The sequence below is a fragment of the Eleutherodactylus coqui genome, chromosome 4 (genome assembly GCF_035609145.1).
Source record: "Eleutherodactylus coqui strain aEleCoq1 chromosome 4, aEleCoq1.hap1, whole genome shotgun sequence".
Classification (NCBI taxonomy): domain Eukaryota; kingdom Metazoa; phylum Chordata; class Amphibia; order Anura; family Eleutherodactylidae; genus Eleutherodactylus; species Eleutherodactylus coqui.
The window spans coordinates 242,758,977-242,774,691 of record NC_089840.1 but is presented as its reverse complement, the minus strand read 5'-3'; the positions used below and the strand labels follow the sequence as shown (position 1 = coordinate 242,774,691).

General features: G+C 42.8%; 1 protein-coding gene across 1 annotated transcript in view; it reads right to left on the bottom strand.

Annotated features, from left to right (window-relative positions):
- Positions 1 to 15,372, bottom strand: part of LOC136626666 (alpha-2-macroglobulin-like) — a 109,400-nt gene extending 94,028 nt beyond the window's left edge. The window contains exons 1-4 of the mRNA XM_066601684.1: positions 15,247 to 15,372; positions 6,651 to 6,834; positions 2,053 to 2,212; positions 1,017 to 1,069 (exon numbers count right to left, since the gene is read on the bottom strand). Of these exons, the coding sequence (XP_066457781.1) occupies positions 1,017 to 1,069; positions 2,053 to 2,212; positions 6,651 to 6,834; positions 15,247 to 15,314 (465 nt within the window). The 5' untranslated portion in view covers positions 15,315 to 15,372. The remainder of the gene's footprint in view (positions 1 to 1,016; positions 1,070 to 2,052; positions 2,213 to 6,650; positions 6,835 to 15,246) is intronic.
- Positions 15,373 to 15,715: the final 343 nt, after the last annotated feature.

Here is a 15,715-nt window from a genome sequence, read left to right as displayed (position 1 = left end):
GCTCCAAGATAGGATGTGCAATGCTCATGTGTATGACCCCGTTCAAAAGAATGGGGATCATATTCTCGCATGATTTTCTCCCTTGTGTGAGGCTGGCCTTAACGTATATAGCAAAAAGAAAAAGTGAAGGAGTTGTCAATAGCAACCAGTCAGAATCAAGTCTTTTGACCAGTAATTTTTGTTGTATTGCATCTAAGTCTGGTTTATTAGTGCAATTTGTAATTACAGATGGTCCCCTACTTGTGAACAGGTTCCGTTCCAGGAACCTGTTCACAAGTACGTTTGTTCCTATGTCTGAACAAATGCTTGTATGGAGCAGGATCGCGGGTGGATCCCAGTCTAAACAACGTCGGGTGCCGGCTTTTTCTTACAGCGGACACCCGGCAGCAGCAATTCCGACGAGCTGCGCTGCTCGTCGGAACTGTTAACACTTTAAATGCCGCTGTCAAAGCGGTATTTAAAGTGTTAATAGTTCCGACGAGCAGTGTGGCTCGTCGGAACTGCTGCCGCCGGGTGCCGGCTGTAAGAAAAAGCCGGCACCCGACGTTCAGGGGGCTTTTACAGTGTCCAGCGATAAGATCGCAGGATGCTGTGCGGTTGCTAGGCAGCCGGGGGCCTTCTAAAAAGCCCCAGGGCTGCCTATGCAGAGTGCCTATCAAGCGCACGGCTTGATAGGCGCTCTGCATAGGCAGCCAACCACACAGTGTCCCGCGATCTGAACGGACAGGCTTCTATCAGGCTTGATAGAAGCCTGTCTGGTCCCTGCACAGTATGATGTAAGGCCATAGCATTACATCATACTGTGCAGGACAGATTGTTCGCATCTTGCCAAGTTCGTAACTCAAACGTTCGCAAGTTGGGGACTATCTGTATATTTTTTATTATTTTCAGTGTCACTGATGCTGGTGTTACTATATAGAAACCTGTCCTGTTGCTAATACAAGTTAGAATAAAATTACAGATGGTAAAATTAATTTACCAGCTTCAATATATGCAAAGAATACAAAGTTCCTCACCTTTTTATTTATAGCTTGAAAATTCGAGTTCACAGACATCAACCGAAATCTCACTAGCATAAAAGAATATCAGGGAAACAGCAATTATTATTCCACACAGAAAACAAGTCTTGTGATGTTGATACAGTGAAACTTTTAAGACGACCACCCAAGTTTGCATTGATAAAAATAGTTTTAGGGAAGGGGAAGTCCAATCAAAGAAGACAGCAATATGCATGAAAGGCGCAAAACTCACTTCCAAAGTATCCTGGAAGCACCTTATTCTCTAGGCAAATAAAAGATCAATGGGGAAACCTTACTAATCCTGGCATTTTCTACACTGGGCTTAGTATGATTTTCCCCAGAGCATGGTGTGCTGAATACATGAAGAGGCGCACACCTCTTCATGTATTCAGTGCATCCTGACACCTCTGCGCTTTCATTGAAATGCATGCTTAACTCCAACCAGTTGTGCACTTCTGGCATAGTTTATGCCAGTTTGTGGCATAATTATACATAAATCTGTCTGTCAGGGGCTGCCACAACCAATCCTGGCAAGCCCAACCCAGTTTTCTGAAATGTTCAAGGAGAGGGGTGGAAGTGGTGCAGGAGGAAGGAAATATGCTTACACTTTTTCAAGCATGTTGAGATCCAACATTCAGTTCAGTACCTCATCTCTATTTCCCTCAAAGTATGATTAAACTTTCCAAAAACTTTTAACATGTTATAGGAACAGGCTAAAAGTTTTGATCGATGTGGGTCCGGGCAGCTGAGACACCCACCAAAGACAAGGTCATTAGATCGATGACTAAAATCAACCTTTATCAACTTTAAATGCCGTATTATAATTTATTGGAACAACCTCTCACCCATATCACCTGGTATACATTTTCCTTGACCATATAGTCCTCGCTCAATGGAAAGTCACTGGCTCACGTGGTAACGAACAGTAGTAGAAAAAGATTTTCCAGTCGAGGGATAAAATCCATGCTATGAGTAATAACCACAAGGTTTGAAACGCTGTGAACTTACTTTCCTTCTCAGTGAGTAAGCTTACCTGTGTCACCTGGCTTGTACGTGGACTTATCATGCTGGATGATGCATACATCAGTTTTTTTTAGGATAACAACTTTCTTGCTGTCATCCACATTAACATGTTCCCCATGTGCAGACACATGTAAATGCCAGATTGATCGATCTTCTTTTATTATTGGAACCTAACAAGAAATAAAAGTATTTTTTTTATCAGCTCTTGAATTGTGAGACACAGACACCCTCACCTTCAAAGACTATTCCAGTTTCAGTAAAAAATGTTATCCTTTGTATAATGAAAACGGTACACTGAATGGATACTTTATTAGAGATGCCCATCTAATAACGCATTGGACCTTCTTTGGCGTTCAGAACAGCAGAAATTCGCTAAGACATAAATTCCATTACGTGTTGAAATTATTCCGCAGGAATATTGGGCCATGTGGATAGGAGAGCTTCTTCTTGCATTTTCAACAAATAAGTGGGTTACAGGTAAAGCGTCAAGTTACAGGTTACATCAGTGGTGGCGAACCTATGGCACGCGTGCCAGAAGCGGCACTCGGAGCCTTCCCAGCTGGCACTCGCCGCCATCGGCCGCTCACCACATTAGTAAATACCGGCAGGGGTGCCGCAGCTCCCCTGCTGGTATGCACTCAGCAGCACTGCTAGAGGCGCTGATCCCGGCACACACTGTGATGTCAGTGTGCAGCTGGGATCCTCCTCCCCCCTCCTCTGACGTCTCCTACTTGGTTCTGAGAGAGCAGGGAAGGGAGGAGGTGTCCGCCAGCATGTCACGGTGTGCTCCTGGGATCAGTGACAGCAACAGCGCCAAGCAGAGGAGGTGGGGTGGGGGGTATTTGGGTCTCAGAGGGTGGTGGGGGCGCTATTACTACAGGAGCCACTGTGGGATGTCACTATTACTACTGGGGACGCTGTGAAGTGTCACTATTACTACTGGGGACCACTGTGGGGTGTCACTATTACCGCTGGGGCTGCTGTGGGATGTCACTATTACTACTGGGGGCTGCTGTGGGATGTCATTATTACTACTGGGCCGATGTGGGATGTCACTATTACTACCAGGGGGCCACTGTCGGACGTCACTATTACGACTGGGGCCACGGTGCTGTGTCACTGTTACTGCTGGGGCTGCTGTGCGGGGTCACTATAATCACTAAAGCTGCCTTGGGGGGGGGGGGGTCACTATAAGCGCTGGGGATGCTCTGGGGTTGTCACCCTTACCTGCTGGGGCCGCTCTGGGGGGTCATCATCACTGCTGGGGCCGCTCTGGGTGGGGAGGGGGGGGGGCAATATCACTGCTGGGATATGTTTACACGTGGTGAAAATGCTGCAGAATGTCCTCAGCGGAAATGTCCGTGGCAAATTCCACAGCATTTCCGCATTCAAAAGAAGTCAAAATCTGCACCATCTATTTTGAAACAGCCTTGTCCTTTTAAGAACGACAGAGGTAAAAATCCTACGTCGTGATAAGCCCCGCCCCCTGACATGTTGGCACTTTACAATAAATAAGAAGGTTTTGAGTTGCAGTTTGGGCACTCGGTCTCTAAAACGGTCGCCATCACTGGGTTACATGATGGCGCAGCAGCTGACAGACGGAGACAGAGACAGCATTTTTTTGCGAACAAATAAACTTTACTTCTGGCTTGACTTCGCCTCATAGGAGGGTGCATATTACGTATTACACAGTTACCAGGAATTTCACACGCTCATATCTCTATATAATAATATATTAAGGCAGCGCTTAGATGGCATGAGGGTGGAGAAGTGAAGGTGTAAATAATTATAATATTCTGACGTGCTTGAAAAAGGAGGCTGAGCTTCCTCCAAAACCTTAACCCTTTCCAATCCACTGTCTGACCTCTGAAGACATTATGATTTAAGGCTGTACAGCTCCGATGTTGGAAGACATCTGTCAGGGTTCTTTTACTGTATATTGTCAGCCTCTCTGCTGTCGGAGCCCATTCAACGTGTGACCTCATGCAGTACTGGCTTTAGCCAGCATATAGCGCCATTGTATAATGTCAGAAAAAGAGTAAGCCCCCTAGCAAAACCTGGATACAAATTGGATTGGAAAGGGTTAATGTTTTTTTGTTTTCTAATTATTGCTATATGTTCATTTACTTTTATAAATAAACCAAAGTAACTTATACATCCCCATTGTGGACCATTGATTTTGAGCCCCAGTGAACACCGCTATGGCATATTGCTGATCAAGATTGAGGTGATGTTCTTAACGGAGACCTCACCTGTAAAGTAAACTGATTAACTTTTCTATCTGCATGGCTATATTCCCTGGAGCACTGGGTATTGTGTACTCATTCTACGTTTCATATCTATATATATATATATATATATATATATATATATATATATATATATATATATATATATATATATATATCTCAGAACATCAAGGCACTTTATAAATTGTACTTTTACTCATAACTATCAACTACCTACTGTACTCTCAGAGGTTCAGGTCATAATACCACATTGTGAACTTGCACACTGTAGGTTCAAGCGTCTGCACAGAATGCAGATCATTACTCTCTTCTACCATACATTATTGCCATCGCATAATACAAAATGTCTTTTCATCTCAGTACAAATGTTCTACGCATAAGATTATTATTTACATATACCATAGGTTCGCTAACTCAGTTAACTATAAGTTTTTCATTGAAGTCCTTGGTTTACAACAGTCCATTGTGGGAAGGTGCTCCCCTAAGTTCACATATGTCATTGTTCCTAAAGGGTGCACGCTTAATCATTGGAGACTGGTCTCACGTGTCTGTCAGCTTTGTGCTTTTGCCAGTCAGTGGCGATGCGATTTGCTTCTGGGACCGAGCCCCATGCAAGAAGGGAGTCTCCGTTGAGGTGATGCATCAGATTTTGCCCCTGACGGTTATCTGCAGCTATCTTGCTTTGGTATTTCTGTGACCAGACCCTAGTATAGGGATACATCTGCTCATGCCTCTCACCTTCACAGCAGCCTGTAATCATTCTTTGGGCCTCCCTTACAGTGAATACCACAAGAAAAAAATACAAAATGCCCAAAATGTGTTTTCTTATCATTCCACCACTCAAAAAATTGAATAAAAAGTGATCAAAAGTTGTAAAATATATACTTTATATATGTATAAAGTATATATTCTGGGATGATTTAGTGAATCCTGCACTGAGCAGGAGGTTGGACCTTATAACCCTGGAGGTTCCTTCCAACTCTACCATTCTATGATTTTACCCCTTAATGGTATCAATAAACACTATGGCTGGATCATCCAAAAATAAGCTGTGGTACAGCCCCATTGATGGAAAATAGAAAAGTTATGAGGGTCAACATGAGGTGACAAAAAGTATTTATATTTATTATTTTAGTCTTGTATGTTTCAAAAGTAATTAAAAATAATAAAAACTATTTACATTTGGTATCTGCATAATGATACTGACCACAGAATAAAGTTTACATGTTATTTTTATCATACTGTGAATGTCAATACACTATACATTAAATAATACCATTAAAAATACAAAACATCCTGCAAAAACACTTATAGCCCCTGGAATGCACAGATGAAGAAATGAAAACTGGTTTTTCATTAAGGAATTAAATGGTTTGTCCAGGACTCAAGTTAACAGGAGCAAATACTATTTACTAAAGATAAAAAAATACTCACCTGAAAGATCTCCTGCAACTCCAGTGCAGCCTCTCCGGTAGCCCTTGCCGTACATCTTCATGACCATTGCAGTCAATCACTCGCCCCATTGTATACAACATGAGGCAAATTAGTTATAGCATTCACAAGGATGTACTCCCTGTCACCACTGCAGAAAAATAAAGACTAGCAGAGACCACTGGAGTGGCAGAGGTGAAGGGATGGAGGAATTATCAGGTTAGTAATTTTTTTTTATTATATAGTATTACCTCCTGCTTGTTAACTTTTTTTTTCAAATTCAAGACAACCCCTTTAATAGAAAACACTTTATATTGATGTACAGTTGCTGCAAAGTTTAACTTCACCATGATAACTTTTGGCAACAAAAGTTAAAAGCTATTGTTTTTTTTTTTATCTTAGCCCAATAAAAAACATCATAAGGCAATAAAAAGCATAAAGAACCTGTGGCACAGAAAGTTATCATAATTCATTAAAAGTGGAGTTAAAAGGGGTTGTCTGAGTCAAGTGGTTCCTCATGCATTATAATTAAAAAAATCAGCAGTTACTCACATCTTCCCGCTTCCTCATTTGTATTCTGCTGTCAGCTTTGGTCTCCCTGTGATGTCACTTTTCAAGCTGAGCCCGTGAACAAACATGCTGCAGCAGCCAATTACAGCACTCAGTGATCATGGTTGAGCACTGCCATTGGCTGCAACAGTAGGTTTATGGGAGGGACGTCACAGCTGCACGTAAACAAACAACGGAAACCGGAGTCAGTGGTGAGAGGAAATGAAGAGAGGTAACTGCTGATTTTTTATTTTAATTCATGGGGGACCCATTGACAGGAGTTTCCCTAACTCAAACAACCCCTTTAAACTTTACTGCATCTGTACTGTACACTGTTCAATCAGCTTTGGCACGTCTTACTTTGGTAATATATACAAACCTGTAAGGCATAGCAGTTGGTATGATCATGAGTGTTTATCTTATGTTTAGCTACACTGAGAACTTGGTCTTCATTCTTCAGGTCTATTCTGAGGTCAGCTTCCCCCTTCAGATCTAGGAAGGTCACACAGACTTGCTCTTCTGTCCCCTGCTTTAGGTTTGCAGGGACTGCAACCACATAATGCCTGTAAATACACAAAAACTGAATTGCTAAGTATTTTATGAATGTATCAGAATAGAAGTAGAATAATGTTACACATGTATTTTTGGTACTGTTATAGAAATTTAAAGGAACACTAAATATAAAAACTGCACAAAACAAAATCACCAGCACTTTCTTCCCCTGTCTTCTCCTTTCCGTCGATCCTATTTTGTTTCATATCACTGTTAACCCCTTAGTGACAAAGCCTGTTTGCGCCTTAGTGACGGAGCCAAATTTTGAAAATCTGACATGCGTCGTTCAACGTAGCATAACTCCGAAAAGGCTATACATATCCAAGTGATTCTGACATTGTTTTTTCGCCACATGTTGTACTTCATTTTGGTTATAAAAAGAGACCGATATAATTTGTGTATATTTATTAAAAGCACCAAAATTGGGAAAATTCTGAAAAAAATTGTCATTTTTTCACATTTTCAACTGTAATATCTCAAATATGTCCAAACATACTGTACACATTTTTGATAAGATATATATTTCCATCTGTTTACTGTATTCTGAATGCACATTTGAAAAACTTTTGTGTTTTTTTAACCATTTAGAGGACATACAAATTTAACATTACTTTTCAGCATTTTGAGGAACACTTTGTTTTCCTGCACCAAGCCAAGTTTGCAAAGGCTCATTAGTGTCAGAATAGTAGATACCCCCCCAAATGACCCCATTTTAAAAACGACACCCCTTAATGTATCCACTGAGGGGTGTCATGAGTATTTTGACCCCACTGTTTTTTTTAGGAATTAATTAAATTTAGAGGAGAAAAAATAAAATTTCATATTTTTGCAAATATGTCATTTTAAAAACATATTTTTTTCCCATAGTGCCCATGAAAATGAGGATTTACACCCCAAAATGGATACCCCCGTTTCTCCCGTGTTCAGAAATATACCCATTGTGGCCCTAATCTTATGTCTGGATGCACAACGGGACCCAAAATGAAAGGAGTAGTCGGTGTCTTTCAGAACATAAATTTTGCTTGAAGGCGTGTTAGGCCCCATAGCACCTTTGTAGAGCTCTGGAGCGGCCAAAACTAAAGAGAACCCCCACAAATGACCCCATTTTGAAAACTAGACCCCTTAACGAATTTATCTAGGGGTGTACTGCCCATTTTGACACCACAGTTTTTGAATGAATTTAAGCAAAGCAAAAGGAAAAAATTGTGATTTTCGGTTTTTTGTCAATTCTGTCATTTTAAAAACAGCTTTTTTTGTACAGCTCACACATGAATGAAGCCTTGCACCCCAAAATGGATACCCATGTTTCTCCCATGTTCAGAGACATACCCATTGTGGCCCTAATCTTATGTCTGGATGCACAACGGGACCCAAAATGAAAGGAGTAGTCGGTGTCTTTCAGAACATAAATTTTGCTTGAAGGCGTTTTAGGCCCCATGGCACATTTGTTGAGCTCTTGAGCGGTCAAAACCAAAGAGAACCCTCACAAGTGACCCCATTTTGAAAACTACACCCCTTAACGAATTTATCTAGGGATGTACTGCCCATTTTGACCCCACAGTTTTTGAATGAATTCAAGCAAAGCAAAAGAAAAAAAGTGTGATTTTCGTTTTTTTGTCAATTCTGTCATTTTAAAAACTGCTTTTTTTGTACAGCACACACGAATGAAGACTTGCACCCCAAAATGGATACCCCTGTTTGTCCCGTGTTCAGAGACATACCCATTGTGGCCCTAATCTTTTGTCTGGATGCACAACGGGGCCCAAAATGAAAGGAGTAGTCGGTGGCTTTCAGAACAGAAATTTAGCATGAAGGTGATTTAGGCCCCATTGCCCACTTGTAGAGCCCTTGAGCGGCCAAAACAACAGAGAACCCCAACAAATGACCCCATTTTGAAAACTAGACCCCCTAACGAATTTATCTAGGGGTGTACTGTGTATTTTTACACTTCAATTTTGGAATAAATCTAAGCAAAGCAGTAGGAAAAAAATTACAATTTTCATTTTTTTGGCAGTTGTATCAATTTAAAAACTGTTTTTTTTGTACAGCACACATAGGAATGAAGACTTTCACCCCAAAATGGATACCCCTGTTTGTCCCGTGTTCAGAACCATAACCCTTGTGGCCCTAATCTACTTAAAGAACACATGGCTAGGCCTATAATAGAAGGAGTACCCGTTGGATTTCAGGGTACAACGGAATAAATTCTAGGCCCCATTGCCCACTTATAGAGCCATTGAGCGGCCAAAACGATAAAGAACCCCCTCAAATGACCCCATTTTAAAAACTAGACCCCTTAAAGTGTTCATCTAGGGGTGTACTGCGTATTTTGACCCCACAGTATATGAATAAATCTAAGCAAAGCAGAAGGAAAAAATTACGATTTTCATTTTTTTGGCAATTTCGTCAATTTAAAAACTGTTTTTTTTGTACAGTGTACATAGGAATGAAGACGTTCACCCCAAAATGGATACCCCCGTTTGTCCCGAGTTCAAAAACATACCCATTGTGGCCCTAATCTACTTACAGGACACATGGCTAGGCCCATAATGGAGGGAACACCCGTTGGATTGCAGGGCACAACTGAATAAATTCCAGGCCCCATTGCCCACTTGTACAGAATAAAAATTGACTCCCTAAAAATATCCCCCCCCCTCATAGCCCTTTTCGGCGTTCCCTAAATCTTAGATAAAAGTAATAATGTGAACTATGTAGTATTTAAAGACAGTGGTAATTATGGAGGCTGGTTGGGATGGGTACATGGGGCAATAAAACCCCTCCTCTCATGCATTTTGGGGGTCATTTCTTGACCTCAGTGGTGGGTATGGGGTGTAAAAAGTGGGGTTCCAAGAGTCTCCGTAAGCTTGATGAGGTGCGGCGGTCTCACACAGAAGGCGCTCAACAAGGTGCTCCTGGAACTGCATGAAGGCGAACGTTCCCGGTGCTTCTTGTAAATTGCGTATTACAGGTAGCGGTCTGAATAACGCCGGACTCACGCAGCCGTAGGTGGAATTCGCTTACGGAGGCCCGCAGCGGATCCCAGCTGTGAGACCGGCTGTGACCCGGCGTACGGCCGCGTAATGTACAACGCATAACTGCCTACTCCCACGGGCGGTCATGCGCAGTACTTTTTTTTTGTTTGCATTTCCCGCACCGTCGCTTAGCGATGACACGGGTACCCGCAGCCCGTATACAAGGTAGTTGCATATGGGCTGCGGGTATATCCGCAACCATGGAGCACAATGGGCTCAATGTTGCGGCTATCCGCGGTAAAATAGAACCTCCTGCGTCCTCTTTTCTGCGAGTGGATTACACAATTCCAACCCGCTAATGTGAGCGGAATTGTGTAATCCAATGCGATTGATCTGCGTATTACCGCGGATCAGAAGCATGCGGAATCCGTAATTCCTATCCGGTCATGTGAGACCGACCTATGTTAGATCACGTGACCGGCAACCGCTCAACGAGGCCACCCGTCACTGCTCCAGGCTCTCGGCGACCGTTGGTCGCTGGGAGTAAGGTGATTTTAAGTTTCCTGGGCTCCCCGACTCCTGCGCATGTGTCCGGTGTTTTGCCGGCGGTCACATGCGCAGAATTCGGGAAAGTTCACGGAGGAAGATCGCGTCGGGGTGCAAATACGGAGGCCTCCGGTAAAAAGTTTCATCTCATCTCACCGATCGCATCGGTGAGGGGAGATGAACCTTCACCTTTTTTTTTATTTTACGTGATCGCCATTATCCATTGGATGACGGCGAACACGTGACCAGGAACCGCTCACCGCGGCTCTCCGTGAAATCTCCAGGCTCTCGGCTAAGTTTTGTAGCCAGGAGCAGGGAGATTTTAAATTATCACAGCTTTTGCGCATGCGCCTGCCATTGTGGCGACGGCGGCGTGCGCAGAAGCTAGGGTAAGGTCCGCGGGCCTTAGGTACGTCATTTCATCCTCCCTCACAGATATGATCCGTGGGGGGAGATGAAATGCAAGCTTTTTTAACTTTTTAAAACTTTTTTAAACTTTTTTTTTTACTTTTTACCCTTTTTTTTTTTTACTTTTTACCCTTTTTTTTTTTTACTTTTTACCCTTTTCTTTGCTTTACATGATCACTGTCATCCATTGGATGACAGCGATCATGTCCCCAGTGACATCCCTCTGCTCTGGGCTACACATGGCAGCCCAGAGCAGAGGGATTTTAAATTTCCCGGGGTTCGAGCCCCTCTGTGCACGCGCCCGATGTCAATCATTGGGCGCGCATGCGCAGACGGGCACTTCGGGTCCCGGGACATCGCAGAGGACCCGAGGTGAGTATTTTCACCTCCCCTCATGGATCCGATCCATGAGGGGAGGTGAAACTTTACTTTTTTTCAAATTTTTTTTAACTTTTTCGTGATCGCCGCTATCCAATGGATAGCAGCGATCGCGTGCCCGGGGACCGCTCACAGCGGTCCCTGGTAACACCTCCTGGTTCCCGGCTACCTTCAGGAGCCGGGAGCCAGGAGTTTTTAAATTTGCCGGGGTCTCCCGGGCTTCTGCGCGTGCGCGTGACGTCATCGTCTGGCGCGCATGCGCAGAAGGCCGGCGGCGGGTCCGGGAGGACCAGATCTTCAGCCGGCAGTGGGTGAGTATTTTCAGCTGCCCTGCTGGATCCGATCCAGCAGGGCAGCTGAATATCTAACTCTTTACACTATTTTCTTTACTTTTTTGCGATCGGCGCTATCCATTGGATTGCGCCGATCGCAATGCCGGGGGGGGGGGGGGGGGGACTGTCCGCAGCCCGGGATGACAGCTCCATGCTGTCAGCTACCTGCGGGCACCGACAGCATGGAGCTGTCACGTCCTCAGGCAAGTGGGCATTAATCCAAAGAGGACACATAAAACTACGTCCTCTAGGATTAAAGCCCACTTACTGAGGACGTAGTTTCCCGATGGGGCAGTCGTTAAGGGGTTAAAAGTGAAAAGCAATGGAGAAAAACAAATTCTGCCATCTGCCGTCTTGTGTCTACGCCACGCAAAATGCAACAAAAGCGACTTGATAACTTTATTGTATGGGCCAATACGATTACTACGATACCAAACTTACATAGTTTTTTTTCTGTACTACTTGTATTTTTTTTAAAGATATTTAATTTTTTAAAAATTATTTTCTGTCTCTATCTTCTGTGCAAAATAACTTTTTTATTTTCTTTCGACATAGTTGTGTGAGGGCTCGTTTAGTGCAGTACATCATCTAGTTTCCGTTGGTACCAATTATTAATACATACGACTTTTTGATCGCTGCTTATTACATTTTTTCTTGAGACAGTGTGACCTTTCAGAAGGCCTCCTGGCTGCCATAACACCCACACAGCTTCCTGCAATCTCATTAGGAGTGGGGGGGGGGGGGGGGAAGCGTACAGGAGCCCCGAACATCATTCGGGGGATTTAAATGCGGCAGAGTTGATAGCAGCATTTAAAGGGTTAACAGCCCTAATTGTCCGCTCGGGGCTGTTGCCCGCGGGTGTCAGCTGTAAGAAACAGCTGACAACCACGATGTTTGGAGGATTGCGGTGCAATCTCCCTTCATACACGTCCTGCAGCTGGGATGTAACTAAGAGGGATAAGGAAGTTGTCTGAAGTAATTTTTTATTTTAAATTCCATGCCTAAAAATAATAAAAGTTTGTATACTCACCTCTACTGGATCCTGCAGCTCCAGTGCCGCATCCTCTGGTCTCCCCTATGCTGCTGTTTTACAGGCTGCTAGAACATCACAGGCTGTTGCAGCGAATCATAGACCTCAGTGCTCAAGTACTGAGGCCTTTTTTAGGTTATAGCAGTCTGCAATATCCCATAAACAGAGTGACCGCAGTCTGTCAACACAGACCAGGTGCCCAAAACTGAGCTGCGGCGAGCTGGGAGAGGTGAGTATACAATCTTTTATTATTTTTAGGTATGGGGAGCAGAAATAAAAAAAGATAACTCAGACAACCCTTTTTATCCCCCTACAATTTAGAAAGAGCTTCTGTTCTTCTGGAAAAGGACATGACGGTTTTGGACAAACAGAGCTTGTTCTTATTTAAATGACTATAGTTCTGGTTCTATCAGTTCTATCAACATATATTTGAAGTCACTTTAAAGCTAAGATTATTGGCTTTAAAATGACACCCAAAAATGTTTAATTACCCGTACAATAATCCATGCAACATTGAATTCAATGAATGGCAGAGGGCTGCCAATCACAGATAGCGCTCAACTGTCATTCAATGAATGGCTGAGTGCTCAGCGAATCACAGGCAGCACTCATTCACATTCATTGAATCGGAATCAGATGCAGACCTTTCAGCAGGCGGAATTTTAAATCCACTTCTGCTAAAAAGAACTTCACACACAGTGCTGGGCACCAAGCGGCTAGACATGCCTGAGCCCAGATGAGTATATATATTTTTTATTTTTTCCTACAGCTAGGGAGGGTTTTCAAGGAACGCCCTTCCCTGAAAATAACTGCGGGGGTGCCGGCATCCTATTGCTTTCAATGGGGCTGCTGGCAGCGGCATCCCCATTGAAATCAGTGGTAGAGCTTCGCAATCTTCTGCCACAGCTGTGGCAGGGGATTCTTTACTCCCTATGCTGAGTCCCCTTGTCACTGAACACTGTGACAGTGCTGTCACAGTGTTCAGTGATGAGGGGTTTTCCCGCAGAGATAAAGAAATCCTCTGCCACAGCTGTGACAACTGTGGCTGGTGATTCTTTACTCCCCACAGGGAGTCCCCTTGTCACTGAACACTGTAACAGTGCTGTCACAGTGTTCAGTGACAAAGGAACTCCCCGCAGGGAATATTAACGCACAGCCCAGACCTATGGTGCACGCATATGTTTTGCAGGTATATGCATTTGCACGCCTATAAAACACTGACATGTGAACACACCATAGGAGAGTCGCAGAGTTTTGTGCGGTCGTATGTAAGCACGTAAACACGCTCATCTGAATGAGCATATTTTCTCTCCGATTATCACATCTTCCCCAGAAAATAAGTAAAATTATGAGGACTTGCTGATATAATTACTTTTCCACGCCGTTTAACCCTGTAGACACTGCAATCATTGCTGACCGACTTTTTTACAGAAAAAATTGTAGAAACTTTTTTCCCCTTGCATAAAGCTTTAAATATTAAAAAAAACAAGATAAAAAAAATACATATCACTAGTATCGCTACATCCATAATAACCCACAGTATAAAATTTTACATTACTTATCCATCAAGGTAAATTCCGTTAAAAAAAATAGAATATGCCAAAATAGCCGTTTTCTGTTCATCTTGCTTTCCCAAAACAGAAAGTAAAAAATATATATAATTGTATATATCTCAAAATAGTACCAATAAAAACTACAAGTTATCCCACAAAAAGTAACCATGGAGTGGATGAGTATAAGAAATAGCTCATCCGACTCTGTCACATCCCCTAACAGCACCATAACTTAGTGTATGTTGCTGTGGGGATGTGACAGGTTCCCTTATAAAATGAAAGCTCCACCCAACTTCAATCAAAAGTCGGGGTGTCAAAAAAAAATAATCAAATGGAAAACAATGACATAAATGTCATAAAATCCATAGAGACAGGTGTTATATCATGAAAAGGTATCATGCAGAACTCTGTTACATGCATTTTCAAAAGCTTTTCAGAGGAGCTTTTTATAAGGTTTTGTTTCCACTTCAGTTGATATTTGTCTGTTGATTTGAGAAAGGAGGCTTACTCTGACATATATCTCTGTTGATACCATCTTATTTTAATATGTAATGTCATTGATTACATATGTGACTTTGAAGTTTGTATACAGTCAAATTACTGGAACTTTTGACTAGCGAAGGATCAAAGTGGGTAGCAGACAAATACAGCGTGATCCAGCAAGCCAAGTTCAGAAATGTAGAAGACAAGGAAGTTGACAAGAACAGGCAGAGGTCAAATCAGGAGTCAGTCGGAACAAGTAAACACCTTTGCATAACAGACAGGACTAATTACTCTGACACAATCTTGCAGAGAGGTGCCTTAAATAGCCAGAGTCTTGTCCTAATTGGCTGGAGTTGGAAAAGCTGGTCACACACGCTGGTCCTTTAAGAGGCAGACTGGCTGCATATGCACCCTGTTTCCAACAGGAAAGAGACAGCTGGTGCAGTGTCTGCTGCAGACTATATGAGAGACACGGAGCTGGCTGCGACTGACAAAACGTGGGGGTAGGATATGCCTTTGACTGCAACCATTCACCCTAACACTGGGTCTACATAGGAGAATCATTGCCTTCCAAGAGTAAATTCCAACAAATCTATAAATAAATCATTAGTGCTCTCAATGTAGTTATTTCAGGCATAAAATGCACATAATATACAAGGTATTATATGTTCTCTTAGAAAACAGTAACTTGCATTAGAAATAATCATAATCTGGATCTTACAGTTCTGATGCGGATGTAGGGGATGAGTTGAAGATTAACAAGGAGAAGGGTATCAAAAGAAGCCACATGTTGGATCACACGTCAGCTCTACTAAATCTCCAAAATGTCATCTCTGTTATAAAAAGGAGGAGGCCCCGATTTCATTCCCTGTTCAATCCTACTTCATCCCTTTCCCAATCCACCTCTGGTAGGAGACATGTGAGGTCAATAAATCTGTGTGGGAGAATTTTGACTACTAAACAAGATTTCAGCACCAACCTATGGCCTCTTATCTCCTATGAAGTTTGTGTTGATGAAAGTGGGCCAAAATAAATATCTGCCCACATACCGCTTCTTTTACGTAAAATGCATAACCAATAATGGACTGAGTTCTGTGGGGTTCACCACAGGAGAGAATTCAACTAAGGCAATCCTCCATGCATACAGAACATGTACACGTCTACTTTTAATTGCATCATACACCTTATCA